The sequence below is a fragment of the Gavia stellata genome, chromosome 7 (assembly GCF_030936135.1).
Source record: "Gavia stellata isolate bGavSte3 chromosome 7, bGavSte3.hap2, whole genome shotgun sequence".
In the NCBI taxonomy this organism is placed as follows: Eukaryota; Metazoa; Chordata; class Aves; order Gaviiformes; family Gaviidae; genus Gavia; species Gavia stellata.
The window spans coordinates 2,423,695-2,450,391 of record NC_082600.1 but is presented as its reverse complement, the minus strand read 5'-3'; the positions used below and the strand labels follow the sequence as shown (position 1 = coordinate 2,450,391).

The 26,697-nt window shown below is 45.9% G+C and overlaps 1 protein-coding gene across 1 annotated transcript in view; it reads left to right on the top strand.

The window, feature by feature from the left end:
- The first annotated feature begins 871 nt into the window (after positions 1-871).
- The window catches only part of MDGA2 (MAM domain containing glycosylphosphatidylinositol anchor 2), a 245,976-nt gene continuing 220,150 nt past the window's right edge, over positions 872-26,697 (top strand). Inside the window, exon 1 of the mRNA XM_059819453.1 lies at positions 872-1,048. Coding sequence (XP_059675436.1) covers positions 872-1,048 — 177 coding nt within the window. The remainder of the gene's footprint in view (positions 1,049-26,697) is intronic.

The window sequence follows — 26,697 nt, the reverse complement described above, 5'->3', positions numbered from 1 at the left end:
CTTCAAGTCCTGTTGGGCTCAGCTCTAATTGTTCTGCTTGCTGGTTGTGATTCAAGACTTCAGTTAAGACTTTAAGGCATATCCACTTATACTGAACAGGAGCAGCCCACTATTGAGCAGAGAGGGTGAAATACTGGGTCTTTAAAACTCACCAGAACTACATTTTATCTCTTCTGCTGTTTAGTTTACGTTACTTTATTTGGCAGTAGGACTGTAACTCAACTTTCTCATGGTTCAGAAATAAAGAAAAATGTAGAGCCAGGAACTCGCTTTGGAGACTTGCTGAAACAGAGCTGTGATTTGTACATGTGGTATTAGCAACGACATTGCAGTTTTCCTACATGTACAACGTGTAAAACAGCTTAATGTCCTATAGCTCAGGTTGCATATACAAGACAATTAAAGTAAGGGTTCTGCTTGAACTTAACCTCCGGTCCAAATCCTGATCCCTCTGGCAGCAACAGAATTTTGGTATCGACTTTGAAAGGAAGTAGCATCAGTCCCACTGCTTCTCCTGCTTAATTTTAATGGTTTAATTAAGGCTTCTCATTTGCATAATGAGTGTGATAATACATTTAGAAAGATATATAATAAAAAAAGAACAATAACGGAGAGTTCATTTGAAAATTGAAACAAAAATAACTGGAACACAAATGAGTTTGCAAAGGTTTCGTTCAGGGGATTGCTAGGTATTAATAAATACCGTGGCAATCTCTTCTGGCGCTGAATACGCGTATGCTGAGTAAGCAAAAGAGTGCTTTCCGCGGGGAAAATGCTCAGCTCCAGCCTCGGTCCTCCCGGGAAGGGGGATACGGGGACCCCAGGCTGGTGCCGTGGAGATGGGTCTGAGCATACCCCGGGGGGGCAGGCGATGATGCTCACCTGGTTTCTCTCTCTGGGTCTTGCAGCCCCCCCCACCGTGCGGATCGTGCACTCGGGCCTGGCGTGCAACATCGAGGAGGAGCGCTACTCGGAGAGGGTCTACACCATCCGTGAGGGCGAGACGCTGGAGCTGACCTGCCTGGTCACCGGCCATCCTCGGCCACAGGTGAGCCCCCGCCATGCCCGGTGGCAGCCCCGCCGCTGGTCACCGCACCTTTCCTCCGCCCTGTCCGTCTCTGAGCCTCTGCAGGCTGGTTTCACCTTCTGCTGAGGACTAGACTGGGTGCAGGGTGGTGGACATCAATGCAACAGGATCCGAGGCGGGGATTTGTCCAGGCTGTTGGTTTGATATTGGGGTCTTGCAGAAGAAACATCAACAGCAGAAAAGTTTATGACATTTTTTGAATGACTGGCTAGGAACGTGGTATTAAAACCAGCAAGTCTGTGCTGTGCTGTTACCTGGGGTCCTGACGTGAGAGTTCAAGACCCATGGAGATGGTGCAAGGAAAGGAAAAATAAATACGAGGACAGAGAGGACTGAACGTAGACAGTATGCATCAGAGTGAACAGCTGGAGTGGGGGCACACGAAAGCTCGGGGGAGCCTCGCTCTGCTCCTGGGTCTTGGATATGGTTGTAACCACAGCATTGCAGCCCTGCAGAAAACCAAATGTTAAATAGAAATAAATGACCCTTTTCCCAGGCCTAACTCTGTTTTATAGCATCCTATTCAAAGCCAAAGAGTTTTGTCAGCCTGTGCTACAGCTGCCCTGCTGCATCCCCCGCTCACCACCCCCCTTTGCCCGGGGTACCCCGTTAACAGGTTATTTTAGATCAGGACCTTTCAAGACCTGTGTAAGTGTAATGCCTTATTAACCCTCTGCTCTGCCTTTCCATTTCCATCTTTTCCTTCGCTCTTTGAACCGAACCTGCTCTCTGTTCCCTCAAAGTGGCCGTTGCCACTTTGTCTTCTGCTGTGTCCCCATCATCTGAGTACTGAGGGCTGAGGGCGCGTCTGGAACGAGCTGCGATCACCGCGTTTCACAGTGCACATGTTTGTATGAGGTTTTGAATGGTAGAATACCTCTCAAGGGTTTCCTTTGCAAGGTGGTGAGTTAAAGACCTCCCTCTTGCACTCACGTAGGACAGGCAGGAGCTGGGAAGCGCGGTTAGCCGGGGTGGGAGCTGGGGAGAGGGGATTGACTGGAGACCTCAAGTCTGCAGAGGAGTGATGTTCCTCCAGGAAGGAGAGGTGTGTCGATTCTCTGCCGTTTATTCTGTAGCTGTTCCCAATTTAATGAGAAGATTTAAAGACCAAGAAGTTGAAGTTTAGCCTGCGCTGATTCCAGGGAAGGCATGGGTCAGGCTGCGTCTTAGAAAACTCTACTTTTAACTGCACACAGTTGCACTCTCTCAGCTGCAGTCACACATTAAAGCCGCGTTACAGAACAAGACATTCTTCTTTTAAATTAAGTGATCTCTGTCTAGTCTTTGCCAGGTGAAGGAAAAAGAAAAAAACCCTAAAAAAATAAAAAGACTGGGCCAAGTGGCCAGATGTTTTGCTAACACCCCAAATAAGACCAGTGCTGTTTTAAAATCAGTGCCGTTATTACGAAGTTTAATATTCAGTGCCTCACAAAGCATGAAAAGCATTTCTTGCCCTGCTATTGTATCCTCTCCCATTGCTGGTTGTCCTCTTCGCTCCGACGTTGCCCACGCCGTGGGAGATTGGCGGCTCGTTGTCGGGGGAGACGCGGGGAAGATGCTGGTGGCTCCTCGGAAGAGCCAAGTGAGAGGCTCCGGATTGATACAGCCCTCGTTCACGAAAGCTGATAATGATGTTTTCATGTCGCACCGATCGCAGCGGGAAGGGAGCACCTCCCGCCTTGAGGAGACCCTGCTGCTTTTTAGGGGCTCTGTTATGGCATCAGGTGCTGTTCAACGTGGGCACGACGGGATCTGCCGCAGGCTGGCTGCCTTCTCCAGCCGCCTCTCTGAAACAAGTCCACGTCTCTCAGTGCCTCTTAGTAATGTTGGATTCATGCCGCCTTCCCAAACTGTTCTTCTCCAGGCTTATTTAACAACTTTTTAAGATGCAAAGCAGCTGGCTCTGGGTGCAGCAGTGTTTGGCGTGCCGCGTGTTTGGGTGGAGGTAAGTAGCACGTTCCTGTGCAGGCAGAAAAGAGCAGGATGAAGGTAGACTGATACTTCCAGTCTTCCTCGGAGAAGGTTTCTTTCTCAAAACCATCTCCTCCATCTGCTCTGGCAAGGCTGACCAGCAGCCTGCGAGGTTTGGTGCACCGGAATCAAAGATCCCTCTCAAACCTGGAGGCTCAAGGCAGCTTCAAAGCCAGCGGGGCTGTTATCCATCAGGAAGCGCTTTGGACCAGCTATGAAAGGTGCCGTTTCAAGCAGTAACAAAGCTTATGATGCTGCTGAACCAAAAAAAAGAAAAAAAAAAAAAGCTGTTCAACCAAAACGTCTTATCAAGAAAGCAACCACATGGCTGCTTTTTCATAAAAATCTCTATTTTCTCATCTGGGATTCAGGATGGAGAATTGATTTCTCTCCATTTTTCCTGTTTATAGATTTTCTTTGTCAGCCAGCACCTCGGTCTGCTCTCTCGCGCTTGCTCTCCTGTTACAGCTCTCTGAGACTCGCAATATTTTTTGCAGATTAATTGCCTGAGAGCAGGGGGATAGTTTCGGTAATCTCAGATGGGTGATTCTGCAGCGAAATGCAGGAGGCTTGGCAGGGCTGCGTTTGAACATTAGCCTTTTTATCACCTTCCTATTAAATTTCCATTCGGTTTTAGTGCTCCAGAAAGTAAAAAAAAAAAAGCGACTAAGACACCATCGCTTTTCGCATTGCCGTATTTAAACTTCGGCATGTGGCTCTGTGGGAGCCGCAGTCCCTTGGACTCGTTGCCCGTGAAATTTGCCTTCTCTTAAACAAGACCGCCGTGGATCTCACCACCGTTTGTGTTTCTGTCAGCGGGGCTGCTGGGGAGAAGCACCGACCGGGGTCAGGCAGGAGATTGGGGTGCATGTAAAATCAGCAAGCTGGTGCTCACTCTTACCAGCCGTCAGAGAACTGCTCTCACCTGCCAATAATTTCTCTTGGGTATTTTAAATACAGATAGTGTAAGATTTTTATTTGTTTTGCACGGTGAATACGTTCTGCTTTATGGGCCAGTTTCTTTAGGGGGAGGTCTGCAGTGCGCGTCTGTTGTGACCAAGAGGCAGTGGCTGGCTGGAAGGGGTGATACGGCATTTATTTTTAAGCCTTCCTTTTTTATATATGTGCAGAATTCATATATGGAACTTGACAATATATTGCGGTTGGATTCTCATGTTCAGACAGCCTTCAATAGGAGGTGGGTTTGAGGGGAAGTATCTGGCAGGATTCTTCCTATTCTTGCAGATGGAAGCGGTGAAAATACATTTTTCTTTTTCTTTTTTCTTCGAGAGACTTGCAGCCACGTTTTGTGGTAATTGCCAGTATTTGCAGTACTTCAATTTTTTACCGATTTTTGCACAGAAAGTTAACATATTTGGTTTGCAAATTGCATGGAAATTATTTTCAAAATTATATTTTATCAGACCCTGGGAAGTGAGTTTATAAAATATGTAATTATGTATCTATTCTAAGAACGCTCTTCAAATTGCATGTGTTTCTCAAACTTTGTTAATTATTATTGGCATACATAGAAACCCCTTTTAGTCTAAACGCTGTAAAAAGTCAGCAACTCTGTACTAGGCATTTATAAAATCCTCCATCGGTGCTCACTGTATTCCCCCCCCAGGTCAGGATCAGGCAGAAAACAGGCATTAAGTGAGGAGAAAATAAAGTGGTGAAAGTAATCACTGCTATGATAGTGGCTCATGGAGGGGGACTAGATGTTAGCAGGAGAGCGGCGCACCTCTGCAGGGATGCCCAGAGCAAACTGCCTTCTGCACGAGCTCTTCTCTTGCGTTGTGTCTCTGCTAATTGTTATTGTGTTGGCCATTGCAGGTGATGGCATTAAAGCTAAAGAGGGGCTGCCAGGTTCCACCCGTAAACACATGTGCGGTCCCCACTGCATGGAGATGAGAGATGAATTTTGGGCTTCAGTCTTCAAAAACATTGTGCTGGTTCATTAATGGAGCGTCTGCTTCCGTTTCTGCTCGGTGAGGTACGGGAGCCAAGCAAAAAGATCATTCAATACGTAAGGCTGGTGTTAGTAAGGAGCTTTATTTAGTGTCTTTAAAGTGAAACTCTGGAAGTACTGTCTGCTGCAAGCCTTCGGTTTTGGGAACAGCATTTAAAAGCGGGTGCAAACACTAAAGCAGAAAGTTCTCTTCCTGATTTGTAAGCTGATTTTAGTAATTGAGCACCTTAATAGCTAGAGGTTTGGAGCTACAGTTAATTACACCTACAAAATCTCTGTAAAATCACGCACTCTACTTAACAAAGAATTTTTTCCTTCTTTTGTGGGCTAATTAGCTGCATTCACCTGCTTTCCTGATTCTGAGCTCACAGTAGGTCTCCACAACTATTGAGAGGCAGTTTGAAAGCCAAGTATCTAATGGTTAGTAGAGGAAAATCTCCTGTGAACTCTCCTCCTCCGGGTCCTCTGAGGGTCTCGGCCAGATGTGCCAGAGCTAGCGATGGGCTGGAGAAGAGGCCAGCGCTACAGGATGGGTCAGCTTAAGAAGCTGAGCCTAGAGGAGGACCAAGCTGAGTCCTCTGGCTGGCTCTAGAGGACATCAGGTCTTCTTGTCAGGTGTTTGTCCCCTCATTGCCGTCCTGTTGGCTTAGAGAGATGCCCACGAGTGAGCCTCAGACCATTGCTGTAAATTGCTGCCAGTGGAGGTGGTCCTCGGGGAGTCTCCGAAGGCTCCTCTATGTGCTCTGCCAGCCCAAGCACCTTTCTCCTCAACCCCCACCATCCCATGGACCATCCCCAAGGAGAGGAGACCTTGCTGATGCTTTGTTGCAGCCTCCTGCACTGCGGGACTGCCGTTACTGGCACAGCGTCTATCTGCTTTTCCTTTCCACCACATTAAAAGTTCCCCTGGGATATAAAGAGAGAGAAAAAACAGCCTCTCTCAGAAGGTTGCAGATGTGTCCTTCTTTATTTTGCAAGGCGGCTCCTGAATACCCAAGTTCGTATCCAGGGCACATTTACACATAAGCATGCCTTTGTGTGCACATTAATGCCTGCAAGGGAGTGCTTGTAGCTCTGAAAACTCTTCCTGGGGAAGAGGGCAGGGCTGAGACCCCTGGAACAAGCGTGCTTTTCGGCGTGAGAGTGCTCTCAGCTTGCCCTGGGGAAGCCCCTTTGCTTGCTTGTGCCACGTGCCTGCTAGGTGGGGACCCGTATTTTCTCCTCCTTCCTTCACGGATTGGAAAAGGTAAAGGGAAAGTGCTGCTTTTGGGGTTCCTCTCCCAAGGGTACGCTCATGGCTTTAAAGAAACAAAGCTGGTGGGGCTGGGGTGGGTGTGCACGCCGTGGTGCCGGGCCACTCTGCTGCCTCTTTAAGCCTTCTCGTGATGCCCTGTGTGATTTGAGGCTGCCTGGGGTGGATTTCTGCTGCAGGTGGAAGTCTGGGAGGAGGAATGAATGTTTTAATTTTTTCTCCCCCTCTACGTCAGTGCTCTTGCGTGCTTTAGCAAAGCGCCCGCTTATGCCTTTTTGTCTTTCCAGGCATTGCTTTTAACTTTTCGATCAATTGATGTAGTTCTGTAACAGGCTGATGACTTGCATCTACCTCTTTGTGATCTGCTCCAAGTGATGTTGAAATGACGCTGCTCTATAGGGGCTTCTCTTTGAAAACGTGTCTTCAGATGTGCTCTTACTGCCTTCCCACCATGTGCTGCAAAATTCTCCCTAAAATTAGTTACGGGCAGATGGAGATAGGGAAACCTCATGTATTTGGAGTGGTGGTTGCACTTTCAAACTGGAAACTGTTTTGAAACTTTCTTTAAAATTTGTTGAGTTCTAATCAATATCAGTGAGGCCTTTGGGGAGAATAATGTAAGGCTACAGTAATTATTGCAAGGGAAGCGAATTACCAACACTTGCACACTGTTATTCCCCAAAACAGCCTCACTCCTAATTATCCAGAAAGCCCTGAGCACCCCAGCACATCATTGCACGTCTACTTGTTATCTGTGCAGTGATTGTGTAGCATTTGATATATCACCGCTATTCATAATTTGCAGCATTCTTATACACAGCACTCATCACTTGATCTATTAAATGTGCCATTAGTTGCCATAGAAACTAATTTTCCTTGATTAAGTTTTTAAAATGCCACATCCATGCTCAGGTGAGGCTAGCGGTGGGTGGGCGACTGCAGCCCTTTTTTCAGAAATTACTGCTTTCAGGATTTTGCCCAGAGGTTGGTTCAGATTTTTGAACAGAATTCTGCAAAGCCCCTTGCTGTTTGGGAAACGAGGGCAACATGATGAGTCCTTCTCTGCTCGCGGCTGGCTGAGCTGAGCCCATGGTCCGTGTCGGACTCGCTGGGGCTGGCTGTGTGTCCCGCAGGGCGAGGGGCTGCGGTGTCGGCCTTCGGACCCGTCCGTTTTCCAGGCGTTAGCCCAGGAACCGAGCGTTGTGCTGTACCTGCCTGTCAGCCCGACAAGAGACGTGTAAGGATGTACTAAGGCCACTTATCCCTATGATGCAAATAAGTTATTTGCTGTTCTGTGTAGCTACTAGGTGACATTTTATTTACACTAGTGAGGCTCTTCTGCACAGCTTCTAGAATCGTAGAATCGTTTAGGTTGGAAAAGACCTATAAGGTCATCAAGTCCAACCATTAACCTAACCCTGCCAAGTCCACCACTAAACCATGTCCCTAAGCGCCTCATCCACACGTCTTTTGAACACCTCCAGGGATGGGGACTCCACCACCTCCCTGGGCAGCCCGTTCCAGATGGGGGATGTAGCTTATCCTAACCTTCCTTGGCAGCTCTAACCTGTGCTGGGGGGGTCTAGCCGGTGGCAGCAACGACTGTGACTGTCCCAAGGTGAGGAATGGCATTTGGACCACAGGGGTCAGAGGAAGCAGCATCTTCTGAAAGAGCAGGGACTGGCTGGGATTTTGTATTCCTGGTTGTCCGTTAAAGGTTGAATGATAAAGACCACCTTTGTCAGTATAACCTCACCTACATTGGGGTTTCTTTTTGCTCTGGGTGGTTTTTTTTTTGCATGTCTTTCCCCTCCGTCTGCCGTCACACCTTGGGTTACGTCATGCTGTCACGAGTGGTATGTTCTGAGATGGAAAATGTGCTGAGGGGAGGGAGGGTGATGCCCGAGTCCTTGTCCAGTTGCTTCACTGTGGCTGCAGGGTGGCAATGGGGGCAGCGGTGGGAGTGCTTTCTGTCCGCACCAGCATGACCCAATGCTCTCTGGCAAGTTCTGGGGTCCCCACATCTGTCCCCTGCCCTGACCAAGCTCCAGGAGTCGGGGAGGGATCGGCTGCCGCTGACGCACGTTCTCCAGCCGTCTGAGGGTCCTGTGCTCCCTGCTCCCAGCGAGCTCTGGGATTTTGACTATTTTGGGGATGCAACAAGCCCTAATGAGCGCTGAGGCTTTCTTCTGCAGAATCGTAGCAGATTCCACCCCCTCACATCCTTCTGCCACCCCTTCTCCCGTGCAGCGCTATCGGACTATGTAATTTTATCCCCTTGAAATCAAGGGTCTAAGACATGCGCTTATTGCTGGTTGTGTGCGAAGAGAGTGGCAGATAGCTTGGCTCTGCTCAAAAACAACGCCTGGGAGGATCTGCATTTGGAAGACCCAAAATTTTCTCCCTGGCTCTGTTTTGCTGTGTTTTCTTTCCACTTGTAGGAGTGGAGTGCTGTGCTGGTGGCCACTCTGTCAACAAGTAGCTACTCCCCTTGCAGCTGAGAGGCTGCTCGGAGATGCCTTCTGCTTCCCCAGCTCCCGCACGCCGAGCAGAGCCGGGGCTGCTGCTCCTCCGGGGCGCGTGTGGCCCTGGGGACATGCACCCTGCCTGTTGGGAATTCGGGTGGCCTAAGGGGGTGGTCCAAGTGGAAGGGATGTTCTCCCTCGGCTGCGGGGGACCGTCAGGGATGCTGAGCTGACCCACGCCGTGTGCCGGCTTGGTCGGAGCAGCGAGGCGCTGAGCACACAGCCTATCCTGCAGAAAGGGAGGGGGTGGCTGGCAGGGAACGTTCTCGGTGTAGGCTCAGTGCTTGAGTCCCCAAAGGTGCCTGGGTTGAGCCAGGCAAACCACGGCAGGACCGGCTGGAGTTAGCAGGGCTGACCCGTCTTGCACCGGCATTGTTGCAGCTACAGTCCGCAGTGTGTGGATGATGGGGTTTGATTGAAGATTTATATTGCAGAAGAAGGAATTGTTTGAGTTTAATTATCATCCAGTGCTGAGTGGTACGATGGGACTTGAATAAAAAACCGAAAGAAGCAATAGGCAAGACAGGAAAGCAGTGGTAACACAGTGGGGGGAAAGCCTTGTGTTGCCTTGCATTTAATTTGTTGGGGTTTGGGTTTTTTTTCCTTTTCCAAAGCAAGCATGTTGAACCTCTTGGTAAGAGTTAGGTGGGATGGACGAGGCCCCTGCGGAGACATTGGCCGGCACCTTCCTGTGCGATGGGATGTCTGTGGTCCCAAGAAAAATGCAGAGCTTCTTCCGAGAAGCAGAAAGGAGCAAAGTTTTTAAATCAGAGAGGAGGATCAATAAGGAGAATACACGGGTGGGTAAAGGGCTAGCACATTTGTCCTTACCAGGGTGAAACCATGGTGCTGAGAGAGACTGAAAGGTCAGTCCAGCCCAGCGTAGCCCAAGTCAGAAGCAGCTTTTGCTCGGCCTTCTAAGTTTGCATTTAGACAGCAGGGAAGGAAGCGAAAAAAACTGGGGTAAGACCGTTACCTTTGCTTGCTTATGGGGAATTATTTTCCTATCTCAAATGAGCGGTAAGAATAAACCAAACTTCTAGAATTAAATAGTTTTTTAGTGGGTCCCAGCATGTCTGCGGAGTGGTTAAGTGCTCTTCTTTACACAAAGCAGCGCTGCCGTCCCGGGTTAGAGCGTGTCGTGCGCTTGGTTTGCGATGTGCTCAGATACACGAGGCTCTCGGGCCCAAGAAGTCTGGTGCAGGTCCAGGAGTCTCCTGCTCGCTTGTCATTCAGTGCTGTCCCTCGCTGTGGATGCTGTGATTTCTGTCCCGGACTTTTTTCACATTTAACTCTTACTTCTCTTGTAAGATGGAACAGGGGAGGGTTGTAGCGAGCAGTGAATGTGTCTGCAGTGCTCTGCAGAGGTGTGAATTCAAGTGCTGTACGTTAGGAAGAAAACATCAAATAAACTGTTCATAGCCTCAACAGAAAAATGGCACGTAAATTTTAATCATGCATTTCTTTTAATGCTGAAGAACTATAGAAATCACAGAATCACAGAACCATTAAGGTTGGAAAAGACCTGTAAGATCATCAAGTCCAACCACCACCCCAACCCCACCATGCCCACTAAACCATGTCCCACAGTGCCACGTCCACACGTTCCTTGAACATCTCCAGGGATGGTGACTCCACCACCTCCCTGGGCAGCCTCTTCCAATGCTTCACCACTCTCTCAGTAAAGATATTTTTCCTAATATCCAGCCAGAACCTCCCCTGGCGCAACTTGAGGCCATTTCCTCTTGTCCTGTCACTTGTCACTTGGGAGAAGAGACCAACACCCAAATACGTGCTCTTCGTAGCTAAATATGAGCTTTATTGAGTCAAACTTTTAGAAAGGGTTTTTTCATCATAAAATGCAGGCTAATTTAGTCATGAGTCAAGCTGGATTTTGTCAGGTGTTCACTGAACATTTGTAAAGTCTTCCCATGAACTGAGGAGTGTCATATGAAATCATCATCAATTTTTCTAACAAGACTACAATTACTGTAATAAGGACATGCAGAATGCAATAGGAAAACAGCTGTTCCAGTGTAAGTAACGCCCCTCCCCACAAATTGCTTTCTTTGGCCACATCAGCAGTTAATAAGAATTCCTATCAGTTAAAATAGAAAATGTAGCATCCACTTTACCTCAAAGGAGCCTTTTACGTTTCACTTGCGGCTGATCAAAGAGAGCATCACGTGGGGTTTTTGTTTTGTTTTTCTGAAATGCTGCTTTTTATATTTTAATGGATGGGGTGCCAGAAGATGTTATTTCTTTCTTTGCGTGCGCTAATAAGGGGAAGGTGGGATTCCGTTCTGAAACATTAGAGGAGGCTCCGCTAGTCACACAGAGTAATTAAGATGGTATGCGTTTTAAATAATGAAGGTGTTTCTATAATGTGCCACATGTGTCTGTTGATGGGGATATGTCGCTGCTTGGCAAGGAGCGTGTTTGTTGGAGCTGGAAGGAGAGGTGAGTGGAGCACCATGGTGTGCATGGCAGCTGCCTGTCAACTCCAAACGCTCGTGGGGTTTTGCCATCCCCTGTATATCCTATAGTACCACGGGTGTTTGAGAAGTTGCCTTTGCTTGCTTCTAAACCTTATTTATTCATATTGTCAATAAGTATATTTTTGTCTCAATGCTGAGTGTTACCTAGCCTCAGCTGTGGGAGGAAAGGCTTTCCTGAGGATGGATGGCTGTGGGAGCCTTGAAGTAAGAGCAGAGGTGGTGAAATAAGAGAGGAGGTGCTGAGACCCGACCATTTCTGTTGATTATGACATTGATGGTGAAGGTTCTAAGAATTTAGACTTCCCAAAAAGCAACCCAGGAGAAAACACAAACCTCTAAAGACGACATTTCCCCCAAAATCTCTTTTGGACCCTGAAGTCCTTGCCTAGTGGAAATCTAATGCTAAAAACTCCCAGTTAAATTGTACGTAAGGGCTTGTGGAGTTGACTTTGTTAGGTGGAGGTTATATAGCCTTTTCTCCAGCCTGCAGTGGAGCGCAGAACTTCTTGGGTAGCAGTAATGAGGAAGGTACAGCATCCTTACTGCTCCATCCGCCCCTCTGGCACCCAGACTTTCACGGCGACCCTGAGCTGGATGCTGTGGTCAGTGCCGGCTGGTGGCCTTCCTTGCTGGGCTCCACCGAGTGCTTTCGTCTTCGCGATGACAGCAACCTTGTTCCCTCTGTAACTATTAAAATGTCCTGAATGACATCATTTGATACGGTAGCTCAGTCGTATGCCACAGACAGCACATAGTCCCGCTGAATATTTTGTGAATATGCCACTGAAAGAAATGTAGAGCCATTCACTCTATCATCTGCAGGAAGCTGGATTAAAAGGCGCTTGGTTTGCAAGCTGAGAAAGAAATAAAAGTCCTCGGTCATTTTATTCTGAAAAATTTGACCAGCCGTATCTTGCTGATTCTTCTGGTTCCAGGTGGCTGCTGTCTCTCGACAAGAAATATGTTTTCAGGTTTCTAAAATGGGTTTGGAAGTGGTGGGGGAAAGAGGTCAGCTTAAATCAAGATAAATGCAACATCAGGGCTAGTGAAGTGTGTATTTCAGTCTCACTCTCTCGATTGAGAATATTGAGCCTAGGCTTGCTACAGCATCAGCGATCACCGAAATGAGACTATCAGAGAATCACGTGGAGTTGGAAATGACATCCAAGTTGGTGATTTTTACCATACCAGTTTCATATTGACCATTGTGGAAGCTTAAAAGCTGCCAGAAATCCCCTGGAGAAAGTTTCCTATGAACAGAGAGCATGAATCTCCCATCACTGGAAGGAAAACAGCAAAATTTTCCGGTTTACTGAAATAGGAACACTGGTCCTCTGAATGGATTGCCTCTGTCTTCTCCCCTTCCCCTGGATCTTGCCCCCAAACTGTGCTTTCCAGTCTTTGGTTTCTGTCTGTTTACAGTCAGCTTTTGTGTTCCTTTATCCTGATGGCCCTTAAAAGGTAGGACGTTGACTGAAGGGATGGAGAAATAGCTCTGGGATGCTGCGGAAGTAGCTGTTTTTCCGTGGCTGTTGAACATACTAGTCTCATAATCGAGAATGAGGTGGGTGGTTTTGGAATGAGGTCTGTTGCTGTGAGGTCTTGCTCGCTGAAAAAGAATGTGTTTGATGAGTAAAGAGATAATTTAGTAACCCAGGGAAACTAGCAGCATATGCAGATCAGGTGGGGCTGAAGCAGAAGTACATTCTGGTAGCTGGTCTGTGAAAAGATATCTCCTAAAGCAAGACTTGAGGATGCTTTTTATGGAGCAGAATAGGGAATCATTCCCATTGCTGTGGACGTAGTGAAAGACATGTTCTCCTACATCTGCGCCTAAAACCTCAGAGCAGTGAGCTCCCCATATTTTTCTCCCAGAGCAGTAAGAAGTGTTCATGGTTGGAAACCACATTTGTTTTGCTGCCCGTTTGAGTTCTTCTCCAAAAATGACGCCTGTTAGATCCAAAAGTCCAAACATATGTTAGTGCCTCTGAGACAGTGAGGTGTGACTACAAACTTGACACTGGTGCCTTCTCCGCTTGGCTCCAGAGTTTGTCTCTAGAGCTGATGCCCTTCAAGCGGAGATTTATTTAACACCAGTGCGCACTTCCATGACTGGCAGTTCAGTCGTTGAACATTAGAGGCTTGATTGTTCTTCAGAGCCTTTTTCTTATATCCCATTAAATTCAGGGAGCAGGGGGAAGATGGTTCTGTAATGCACTGTGGTTCTGTGTGCAGTCAACTTACTGTCTTGTTTTCCGCGGATCTGCATATGGTCTTGAAGACAGTGCTTTCGCAGCGATAACTTGATGGCACCTGAGGACCAGGAACAATACCTCGTCTACTGAGGCAGGCTCTTGAGATGGTTGCTTTTGCGTTTTAAGGAAAGAAACGCTGCTCACCCATCCTAGTCCAGCTGAGGTGTCTGGTGGCGATAGAGTTTGAACAAATTGGGTAGTTTCTGGTCTGACCATTAAAAGACCCCTCTGTGATCCTTCTGTGTGGTTTTATTCTCTGTGCTGCTTCCAAGTTGTTCTCGTAGATTAAAATTATATCGTAGATGGAGCTTTCCTTCAGCCTCCAGCGGCTGGGAGTGGCTCTTTTGGGCAGTAGCAGGTTTATTTTTGCTGCCATCCACCTGAGCGCTTGTACCTGGCTGCTGTGCGGAGCGCGGGTGAGCTTCTCAGGCTGGAAAAACCGTGTGCCTTTTGTTGAAGGATGCTCTGTAATTGAGGCTTATTCCCAAGTGGTGCTGAAGAGCTCTTGTTATGTTCGTTGTTGTGTTAGACTTCCCCCTCCACCCCCCCAAGCTTTTGGAGTCAGCTTAGGCACGTGGGGTTCTTTTTTTCTGTTTGTTTTTGTTTTGTTTTGGGTTTTTTTGATAGACTGTTCTGTGTGTTAGCAAAGGCAAGAAATCTGAACCTGAAGAGGAGAAGTTGAACTTTAAATAAGCTTAACTCTTTAATCTGTGTGTAAATGTTTGCCTTCCCAGCCAAAAGCAATTAAAAAGAAGACTGAACTGTCGCTGTCCTAATTCATTTGGTACGCGCCAGGTATTTGTTCTGGTACCGTACTACAGGGCGCACAGCACAGCTGCTGAAATAAAGCCAAAAAGAAGTAAAAAATATTACTGTTCTGATATGTATGGCTACACTGGATGTCTTAGAGGTAGCTAAGAAGCACAAGGAGCTTGAAGACCCCTTTCTAGGGTGAAACAGCATCTTCTATCAGAATAAGCGGGAGCAACTCCTGTGTGTTTTGTTCTGTGTTACCGTTTTCTTAAAGGGCTGTTATTCTTCTTCATAACAAGTGCATAATTATACACTAAACAGTATTTCCCAGATTATTCTTATTAGTGTTTTTTAACAGAAAAATCTCGCTACGCTGGGTGACTCTTTGCTCCTTAGTTTTGAGTGGTTTGACTCGTTCTACCTCTACTTGAAAGGTATCAACTTGGTATAGTCTTGATAGGTCCTTATAAATAATTATAGCAACATTATAGGCTGAATCCTCTTACTCTTGCAGATTTCAGGATCCAGGAGATAAAAATAACAAGTGAGATATTTTCTCTCCTCCCTGTATGTCTATCAATCAAAATGATAAAGATATTTATGACTTGCACGTTTTAATGGTGTAATTAGATATAATTACATGTTCAAATGATTACACATATGAACACTAATTACATAATTGAAGACAATTATGCTAACTAGGTAAATACATAATTAACTAAAAATCTCTTGTAAAATCAAGGACATTTGCACAACAGCCAAAGAAAGTAAAATCACAATAAAAAATAAATAACCCTTTCAGTTTGACAGTTCCAAGAGCCAGCCAGCTATGTGTGGCTGGAGGAGACCTGGCCACTCGACTTTTGGTGGGCTGAAGCTTACTTCAGCTGTCTCTTCTATTTTGTAGTCTCCTTGTAGAAGGAAGGTGAGCATTAAAGCAAAAAGCTGTGCTGTAGTTGTGTTCGTCTTGGTCTCTGGCAATGATTTTCTGACCTCCATAGGCTGGATTTTGGTGGTTCATTGGAGTGTGGGCTTTTTGTGGAGTGTGGAGGGAATTGTTCTACCTTTTTAATTGTCGGTTCTTAATATAGAAGGAAGGGAAAGCCCAAAGCTAGTTAGTTTGTTCCTATTTTAATGCAACAGTGCAAGTTTGATATACCAAGAATGGGATGGAGGCTCGTTAAATCCTCATCACCAGCCCCTGCAATGCACTTTCCTCTGATGCACCAGCTTGCCTTGTACGCCCTTTCCAGCTGCAAAACTTTGTGAAGGCTTGTACATTAGAAACGTAGTGAGATGTCCAGAGCCTCAGTGAACTCCCCAGTGCAGTACTGCATTTGGGGATGGATCATTACGGTGTGTGAGGCAATGCTGAATTAGTGGCTGTAGCCCCTCTTCCTTATGCTATCAACTTTTCCAGTTTTAAATATTCCTTGATTTGAAGCTATCTTCATTTCCCTTTGGAAATCATCTCAGTTCATTGTTGCTTAATAGTCTGACGATTTCCTTAGCCTTTGCTCTACAAGTCCTTAATCCTGTACCTTAATCCTGTCCTTTTATTTCTAGTTGCAAGCTGAACCAGGTTCTTTTTTTTTTCCTTACTATTTGCAGTTCTCTTGATAATGTGGGAACTGTTCCCAGATCCCTTTCCTTGGCACTCGTGGGAGTCATTTAAAGGTATGCCAGGAAAGCTCAACAAGACATGAATGATGCTATTTGTGATTACTGGATTTTTCATAAATTTTCTTCTCGTTGGGTTCAGAATTGGAAATAAGCTAAAAGCTCAAAGTCAGTAGGATTCAAACAGGTGCTCAGTTTCTTTTCCCTGAACGAAGTCTTGCAGAACCCTTCTCAGCTGTGCCGGGTACAGGGCAGAAGAGACTCAGTCCTTTTCCAGTGTCCTTTAATATTGTTTTAGACTTTCTCACTGAAGGAGACTTTGCAACTTCTTCATCCTCTGAAACAAAGGGGTAAAAAAACCCGTACACAGAAGCAAAAATGTGGCAACAGTGGTGTGTTTTGGTGTCTGTCACTGGCACTTTTCAAGCAGAAACCTGAGAACTTCCATCCTGGCTGAGCCCAGATGTCCCTTGTCCTGTCTCCCATCTGGCACCTGGAGCGTACCGGTAGGATGTGCCTAATCTTCCAGCCCCTGGGTGTCTGATGTTTTGGGATTGCCCGATAAAAGGTTGCATCTGATGACTGTGGTAACTAGGCATGGATAGATTTAATTCCCATGAATGAATATTCTCTCTTTCAGAATCAGTTTAGAGCCCTGGACTTCATGTCGTTGTGTTGGTTAATAATTTGTGACTCTTAGTTGCACAACACAACTATACGTTGTATTTTGAAAGAAAAAAAAAGTGGTCTTTTGAAAAAAAATTGCTGTTTTGATAATTTCAGTCAGTGCTTCTGATTTCTTATGTTACAAGAAATCGTGGGCTTGCTGCAGTATCTGTGACTTGTGCTCAGCAGCTGCTGATCTTTTCTGGCCTTAAGTTCTGTTGATAGCTTTTCATACCAAGCTGCCTTCTCAGCTGAGCTGCCAACTCTCTCTTGTCAAGATTTCTTCTCTTTTCCCTTTTCTCCCTGCTACCCCCTTCTCAATTCTCCCACCTTTCAACCAAAATAAAATGTCATCTCCTTTCTTTGTCATCACAGCTGAAACAAGTTAAATCTCAGGATCTCACTCTCATTTTTAGCTCAATGAGATCGTAAGGTGCAATTCAGCATGTCTGAGTATTGGTTCCCGTGGAAGGAAGATGAAGCACAGGTAATGTTACTGGCTCACTGAGACTTGGGTTTAATTCAAAACGATGTCTGGAAATAAGGCGGGTGTGCATCTTCAGTCTCGGAGGGATGCAGCGCAGGGTGTGCTGTAGGAGATGCTGGTAAGGTCCAGCACGAACGTAAAGGCAGAGCCTGGTAGTCACCAGCGTTCAATATTTGGAAGGGATTTTCCTCAGAGCCTCTTCGTGCACCAAGTCTGCTATCAGTGGTGTTTGAAATACAGCATAATTTTTCCGGATTACGTCTTATGAAGTTTTTAAAATGGGAACTAGTTTAAGTAAACAGACTGATATTGCACTGCAGGAAATCAATAACCTCGGTGCTATTTGCAGAAGACAATGTAGTGGAAAAAGAGCCATTTAAACCCAGCGTTTTATGATGTTCAGTTGAGTGGATTTAATTTCTTCAAGCAGAGGTGAGCCAAAAACGTGTCTGGCTTACTGTCGGGGTGCGCGGTGCGGTGTGGGCAGCGGCACCGCTGCCTCCCCACACCTGAGCTTTGCTGGAGGGGGGAAGGCAGTGCCTTGCAAGCCTCTGCGGGAGCAAAGAATTAAAGGTCCCCAAAATGTTGCACTGGAGCCCTTGGAGGTACAAGCATGCTCTGGGAGCAAAGCTGTGTGTTTATCTTTCGTGCAGAAGGAAAACAAGTGTGTTTTTCTTTCTGTTGTTGGCTCACCTGTATTAAGAGTGTGTAGGTCTCTGCCTCATAGCGTTCACCATCTGCACAGAAATAGCTTTCTCTTGCAATTCTATTTTCGCCACAGTCAGCGACTGCTGCTTTTGTTTTCTCATTTGCAGAACCGTCTATTTGTGACACTTGTCAGTCAGTTTAAAGGCTGCGTGTCTGCCCCAAAATATCTCCCCTAATGACTGTTGCAGGAAGCAGTCAAGATTCGTGTTACTGAAAGACCAGAAGAGAAACATTTTCTTCTGTCTTTATCAGTTTCCTTGTGGTAAGTCTCTGACAGCATTTTGGGTGTGCTCTGCAAAGCTGTTTCTCTTGAATACTCTCTTTCTCCCAGGGGTCTTGCAGGGGAGTAAAAAGGGTGGAGATGGAGAGAATGAGAAGCAGAAGTAATACCTGAAAGGATTGTTATAAAAGAAAAAACGCATCAATTTTAAACTGCCTGGATTTTAGGCTGGCTTTGTCACTTCAAAACGCAGTTCTATTATGAAGAGTGACTTTAAAGTAGAAAAATCCTGTTTAGCAGCCACTTTTTCCTCTCTCTGTTTAGACTCCAGTCTTCCGAGTTTAATGACAGAAACACATTTTCATGCCTTTTTGCTCTTGAGGGAGACAAGCAGCTCTGGGAACGTGGGAGCTGATGGCTTCTGGTTTCCTGCTGCTGCTTGTGCTGTGGTTGAGCAGCAGCTCCTCAGACCTCCGTCCTCCTCTAACAGCCTCCCGCATCCCCATCCCCAAACTGGACAAAGGCATCACCTCTGGGTGCCTGGAGGTGAGGCTTGTACTGCTCCAAGGCCAGCTGCGTGCCCGGACCGAATTTGGGTAAAACCGAGCTCTGAAAGGTTGCACAGGGAAGACCAGCAGCCACGTAAGGCACTCTGCTTGCAAAACGGGGCTAGAAAGAGTTATTTAGGGTGAGGCTGGGTTTTTACATCTTTGGACACTGTGAGGATGGTGCGTTGGTTGCAGTTGTGCAGAAGTGCTGGGTGGTGGAAATCCAGTACCAGGCTATGGAGCCGGTTCCTGGTGGTGAGCAGAAGGAGATTTCGCATCCCTGGGTCTGTGCTGAACCCTCCAGCACGCCGGGGGAAGTCCTTCGGCTCCGCTGACTTTCATGTAGCGAAACATCTTGGATAGAAGACGTTTTACATAAACATCTTAGGGTGAGCAAATGGAAACTGATTTCTAATCCATTTTATTACTGCCTTAACTTTGCCTTTTGTGTTGAAAATTGATCTGCTATTGAATTTTGGTCCCTCCTGTATGTTTTAAAGATGTTGCTTTTCCCTGATTTTTCGTTTGGTACTGCAGATTTGCTGAGCTTATCACTTGCACTCTTGAGCATGTTTCTGTTCTTTGAAGGAGCACTGTGGCTTTTCTCTATATCCTTGCCAGTTCTTCAACATCGTCCTGGGGTTATAACCCTCAGAGTGGGACTGTCGCCTTGGACTTTATTCCAAGGGCAGTCGTAGAAGCTTCAGGTAGAGACAATGTAAAACTCCTCATCTATCTGATTATTTTCTGCTTTATACAACCAAAAAATCTCTCGACTTTAGGTTCACCGGTGGTTCAGAGTAGTGGTGGGACTGGCATGGAGCACATGGTTGGCTGTGGTACCACCTCCCCGTCCCCAGTCCTCTTTAGCAATTGCAGCTCTCAGAAGCGCACAGAATGGTGCTTTCCTAGGAGGTAACCTCTGCAGAGCATCGCTGGCAATACCTCGTCCATGGACCCAGTTCTCTTCTTTCCAGCTCTTCCAGTGACTGGCCTCCAGGTTATCAGCTCTCTTACTGTAGTATTGCTCTTGTAACTCATGTGAGTTTGATTCTTCCAGCCTTTCTTTTTGAAAACTGTAAGGATTTTAGATCATTTACTGTACCTGTATGGCAACAATAGCAACTTATTCTGTCTGGGCAAAACTGAGCAAAACAAGAAAGTACAGTGATTTAGATTGGCCCACCGGGGAAATAAGAGTCTAGATGTGAATTTCACAGAGTTCTCTGATCGTCTCATTGCCAAGCTTAGTTCTGTGCTAGTGGTAGTAGCTACAAGTTACAAAATGTCTTGTATTTATTTGCCTTTAAACCATTTAAGAAGAATAGTGAATGAATTTCCACGCATTTAACTTAGGAGGATGTGTTTATGACTGCTGGTTTAACATGGTATACCAGCATCGGAAAGCCACCATAAAAATTAATAACTAGGAATTCAAGTGGTGCTATGTCTGCTTCATTCTGCCCTGAGATTACATTCTTTATTATAAAGGTGAAAAGTTGTATTTCATTTTGAAGCAAATTAATGCTGCTGAATAAAAAAAGCCGAGAGAATAATAAAAATACAACATTCACAGATGTTTGGATCATTTCATGAAACTCCTTGAATAATTTAGTTGATAGGCTGTAAATAATTTCCCATCAGGAAGGCATAACCACGCAAGGCCCTTGTAAGTCTTGCAGCCGTTGACAGTTTTAAAATGATAGAGACCTCAGTAGAAACCAGGCTCTGTGAAATTCATTGAACTCAGTCCTTCCCAGTTAATGCTAGAGAAGGTGTTTTCCTGCCATGCAGGATGAAAAAAACTCCATCCTTCAGTGAGACATTTATAGTAAAATGTATATTGATTATTCAGTCTAAAAGTGCTAATTTTTTGAAGCAGGGAAACATCTTAAAGCCATAAGGAAAAACATTATAGTCAAACTAGGATAAATTGCTGCAATTAATCATTTAGCAGGTTACTCAAAGAAGTTTTGAGAAAGTACGTATAGATGTTTCCCCAGACACTACCTTTTCATGAAGAAACACAGGCTGATTCAACTAAGCAAGAAGCTATAAGAAGCATCTAAAAGGAGGGTTGTTTTACAAATTTACCTAATGATTGCAATAGTTTTTGCTTCAGGATCCACTCATTAATTTCCTCTTAAATTGTTCAGTGATCACTTAAAATTTCTTCACTTAGATCCAGTTCACAGAATCACTAAGGTTGGAAAAGACCTGTAAGATCATCAAGTCCAACCGTCAACTAACACCACCATGCCCACTAAACCATGTCCCACAGTGCCACGTCCACATGTTCCTTGAACACCATTTAATCTTTAGGTTTTCAGCCTTCACCCTTTCAGAGTGTAAGAAACCCTTCTTCTGCACTTTCAAAGCCAAATTCTTAATTCTTGGTGTTCAGACATCTTAGACATGTGCGGTGCCTAATTTTCAAGAGTTTTGATGACGATATGTACAAGTCTGGGTGAAACAACTGAGACATGAGCCTTTTAAATTTAAGAACAGTGAAGTAAGCTTTGTTGCCTTGAAGTTGTAGCACTGGAGAAATTGTGTTTAAAAATGTAGTTTCCATTGAGGAAAACCTCTCTGAAAGTCAAATGGACAAAGAACCTGAAAGACCAAAATAAAAAAGAGGTATTTTCTTTGTTTGGGGCATGTCCTTACCTAAAGCACATCCTTTCCTTAAGTTATTCCACCACGCAGGTCTGAACTACCCCATCCCTGTGTCTGCTGCCTGGGGACACGTCCGAGATGGACTCTGCTCGTGAGGGACAACAAAAAAAAGCCTCAGTCTTTAACAGCCACACCGGGTATCCTCAGGGTATCCGTCCCCCTGAGCTGGATGACAGGGATGGAGGGCAAAATAGGCTCCCCATGATCCAGGAGGAAGCAGTTAACGACCTGCTATGCCACCTGGACACTCATAAGTCTATGGGGCCTGATGGCATCCACCCAAGGGTGCTGAGGGAGCTGGCGGAGGAGCTTGCCAAGCCGCTCTCCATCATTTATCAACAGTCCTGGTCAACGGGGGTGGTCCCGGATGACCGGAGGCTTGCCAACGTGACGCCCATCTACAAGAAGGGTCGGAAGGAGGATCCGGGGAACTACAGGCCTGTCAGCCTGACCTCGGTGCCGGGGAAGGTTATGGAGAGGCTCATCTTGAGGGCGCTCACGGGACACGTGCAGGTTACCCAAGGGATCAGGCCAAGCCAGCACGGGTTCATGAAAGGCAGGTCCTGCTTGACCAACCTGATCTCCTTCTATGACCAGGTGACCCGCCTAGTGGATGAGGGGAAGGCTGTTGATGTTGTCTACCTGGACTTCAGCAAAGCCTTTGACACTGTTCCCCACAGTATTCTCCTAGAGAAGCTGGCGGCCTGTGGTTTAGACAGGTACACTCTTCGCTGGGTAAAAAACTGTCTGGATGGCCGAGCCCAGAGGGTTGTGGTGAATGGGGTGAAATCCAGCTGGCGGCCGGTCACAAGCGGAGTCCCCCAGGGCTCAGTTTTGGGACCGGTCTTGTTTAATGTCTTCATTGATGATCTGGATGAGGGGATAGAGTGCTCCCTCAGCAAGTTTGCAGACGACACCAAGTTGGGAGGGAGTGTTGATCTGCTGGAGGGCAGGAAGGCTCTGCAGAGGGATCTGGACAGGCTGGATCGATGGGCTGAGGCCAACCGGATGAAGTTCAATAAGGCCAAGTGCCGGGTTCTACACTTCGGCCACAACAACCCCAGGCAACGCTACAGGCTTGGGGATGAGTGGCTGGAAAGTTCCCCTGCAGAAAAGGACCTGGGGGTGTTGGTCGACAGCCGGCTGAATATGAGCCAGCAGTGTGCCCAGGTGGCCAAGAAGGCCAACGGCATCCTGGCTTGTATCAGAAATGGTGTGGCCAGCAGGAGCAGGGAGGTGATCATGCCTCTGTACTCGGCTCTGGTGAGGCCGCACCTCGAATACTGTGTTCAGTTTTGGGCCCCTCACTACAAGAAGGACATTGAGGTGCTGGAGCGTGTCCAGAGAAGGGCGACGCAGCTGGTGAGGGGTCTGGAACACAAGTCTGATGAGGAGCGGCTGAGGGAGCTGGGGTTGTTTAGCCTGGAGAAGAGGAGGCTGAGGGGAGACCTTATCGCTCTCTACAACTACCTGAAAGGGGGTTGCAGAGAGGTGGGTGTTGGTCTCTTCTCCCAAGTGACAAGCGATAGGACAAGAGGAAATGGCCTCAAGTTGCGACAGGGGAGGTTCAGGCTAGACATTAGGAAAAAGTTCTTCACTGAGAGAGTGGTGAAACACTGGAATAGGCTGCCCAGGGAGGTGGTGGAGTCACCCTCCCTGGAGGTATTCAAGGAGCGTGTGGATGTGGCATTGTGGGATGTAGCTTGATGGACATGGTGCTGTGTGGTGTTGGGTGGGTTGTGGCTTGTTATTGTTGTTGTGTGGCGTGGGTTTTGTGGTTTTTTTTTTTTTTTTTGTGGGTTTTTTGATGTTGTGTGGTTTTTTTTTTCCTTTTTTTTTTTTTTTTTTTTCCCCCCCAGGTTGGACTCGATGATCTTACAGGTCTTTTCCAACCGTACTGATTCTGTGATTCTGTGATTTACCCGTGAGATGTGTCATTTGTGCGCACAGGGTGTCAGTTCATACAGAACTCCTGACTTTGGGATGCTAAGTTACACCGGTGGGATTTGAGTAACTCTTGGGTAACTTGAGTTTAGGTGTAAAACAGGAATCATCTGTCTAGCACAAATGGAGGAAGTTCAGAGGTGAAAGAATAGTCAGCTTAGGTACAGTTTTTCTTACCTTATCAGATGTTGAGGTCTTCACTTATTCTTCTCGATCCTTTGATTTATTGCAAGTTACCATTTTGGAGTCACAAGGCTACGGTCTTCATCCATAGATTCCAGCCACAGCGTTGCTATGACTGGTATGTTTTAGGCTAAAGTGAACTGAGAACAAGGCACTAAACTTCTTCTGTAGGACTTGATTGCTTGTAACTTTGTGGGTTTAATGATGATTTTCTCTGTAATTAATAACCACAATTTTTCCTCTGTTAGAGAATAAAAAGAAGTCCTTTTTTCCTATGTTTTATAGCAGTCAATCTGGAAAATAACAATTTCTCTGTGATCTCTGGCACCGAATCAGAACCGATCATGTCCTGCATGTTAACAGTTACTGTCACAGACTGCGTTTAGTTAGATGAGTAAAAAATTGTGCTTTTGCTTGTCAGCCTACTGAAGCATTAGTAAACATAAGCACACGAGTTGTCCCATAAAGGCAACAGCATCAGTCACGCGCCTGGCCTGGGGTCAGCGCTCAGTTTTCCCCCTCATATTTCTGTGAAGTTTGAGCGGTCCAGGTATGGAGCAATGAAACCCAGTGTTCGTAGGTGACTGCATCTTGGCTACTGCCAAAACCAAAGGCTCTCCAGTTCTGCATTTGTTTTGCACTGCTAACAGCTTTCTAGCCCTGTCCAAGGTAGAGCATCATCATTTCTGACAGTAAGCAGGGCTTGCTTTGGGTTGGCTGCTTTACTACTCTAATATTCCACGTAAGAATTTTTGAACAATGAACAGTACTTTTACCTGAAGCCATTTTCAAGCCCAGTATTTCAGACATTATCATATGAAATAAATAGGAAGAGAATTTTTCATACCACTGTTGCATATTGAGAGCCTGGAGCAATATCTATTCCAACAACGACAGACGTTTTGTACCCTCCTTCTCATCGGGCATGCTGCATCATGCTGCCTCTGGTTTGCTAAAAATCAAAATGCAACATCCCCCTCCCATTTTATTTAGCTATATATAGCTAATCCCATAATTTAGACATGTGAATGCTTTCCTTTCACGTATGGTGAGGATGACCTGGTGAACACGTGGGAGATTTCCTACAGTAAACGTGTCCTTGCGAATGTGCGAGGTGGTGTCCTGCAGAGCGGTGGTGGTTTAGATCAGTGCCGTATCTCCTGTCTTGTGGGCATGGTGCAGGAATAGCTGTGACTTCTTTTAAGTGACCATGGGAAGGATGTTTAGAAACCGTTGGAGGTCTACGTTTGATTTGACTATCCCCTGAGTCATCAAAAGGTCCTGCAGAAGCATTTGCCTGGACACAAGTGAGAGGCCACCCATTCAGACAAGGAGCTGTTGGAGTCACCCAGTGATGGTCTTTGTGCTGAGGACGTTGAGCCGTTCTGTGCGGAACCCTTGGGGTTGAACAACTTGCTCTCCGCTGTGCCCCTGTGCCCCTGTAAGTCTGGTTCAAAATCCATCTCTGCCAGTCCTGCAGTGGTGGTTTACATCTGCCTTGCAATCACTGGGCTCTGTGACTTGTCTGCAGGAAGGGAAGGGGGAGCTTGTTGAAAAAAAAGGCTATTTTGGGTCAAAGCACCTTCCACTTGTCTTATTGCACATAGGTAGGAATGGTCTCTCCTCGTGTCAGGCAATGAAAACTTGGATCCAATGCGCTCTCTTGGATTTTTCAGTTTGTTTCTTACTCTTTTGCTTGTGTTTTATAGAGTATTTTTTAATTTTTGTTTTGGTTTTTTTGGTTCGGTGTCTAACAGAGCAGCATATGGAGATCTCCGCAGGGCTGTGGCCAGACCCCAGGCTCATTTAAAATGAGCTTGGGTGTACCTCAGAGGGCACCGAGGTCTGCGGGGTGGTCATATCCCCACCGGAGAGAAGGAAGAGGTCACGGGAGATGCATATGCTCAAAACTGCTTCCGTTAGTTTCCTTAACTAAAGGAGCAGAAGTCACTTTCTCATTCCTGGCTCAAAAAGGGTCTTTTGTGTAGCATATCCTCTGTGTTTATTGTGAAGGTGACGAGTGCTTCTTGCCTTCAGTAGCTCCTGCCCCAGCTGTTGCTTCCTGAGAACAAAAATAATCTCAGAGAAAAATAAATTGAAGGGATTATTTTAGTGTTTTGGGGGTTTTTGAGGTAGCATGGTGGGTATGTTTAAGATGGCTTTTTCCAAAGACTCTGATGTCTTTAGGCCTGCAGAAATGTTCCAGCACATCCCAGTGAAGTGGTGCAGAGACCTCTTTGAGGGCTGTTTGCATACAAAGGTGGACTTTAATCTGAGGCAGGGATTTGGGGATTATAACAGTGATCAGGAGGTTCTCCTCATCCTGGCTTTCCTAGCCACGTCAGCGACCGCAATCAGTGGGATGCAGTACCAACCCCCTGTGCGGGCACTGGCTATATCGTAAGGAGCGTTTTTACTTACAGTTGCTGCGTTAGGCAGATTTCAGTGTCGTGGGATAAGAAAAAGATTGTCAAAACCTCATTTTTCACCAACTATTTCCGTGGAAGAAAGAAAAGTTTCCATTGCAAAATGGTTGGGTTTTGTTGGGTTGTTTTGGGGAGTGGTTGGTGGTGGCTATTGTTTTGAACCAAACAAAATGTTTGGTATTTGGAGTAAAGATATTTTAATGTTTATTGTCTTTGACAAAGACAGTATTTAAAAAAGGAGTGTTTCATTTTTATACTGTCAAAATTAAATATTTATCTTATTCTGCTGCTTTCTTTTTGGGCATGAGTACTTTGTTGAAGCTGAGAAAAGTTAGGCAAAATATTCTCAGAGCTTTTTTTTAATCTGCATTTTAGTCTAAAAATGTAAAATCTGTGACTCCTACTGAAGTTGCAGGAAAGCTCACTGAGAAAACTGAAGCTGTAGGGAGAAATATGGCTGTGTGTCTCAGGGCATCTGCTTAAGCCAATAAAATACTGTCAAAGATATTGATGGTTAGAGAACTTAGGGGCATATACAAATCAGACAAGTACATAGGTCATGATATGGCTAAATGGTCATGACTTAGTAATTTTTAAAAGTTGAATAATTTTTAATTGAATTGTTCATAAATCATTTTTTACTTCTGCAAGAAAAAAGAAAAGGAAAGAAAAAAAAAGAAAAGAAAGATTTTATAAATAAAGACCATAATCACATGGCAGAGCAATGATAATATACGGGTGGGATTCCCAAATGTGCATCAGAATAACAGTGAGTACTTTGGAAAATTGTATCCTTAGAAGCCAATGAGGGCATATCTGTGTAATGGATTAACATTTATGAGTCCGATTTGTGTACGCCATGATGTGCAGACATAACTTTTTAATTAAAACTTTGCATTACAAGCA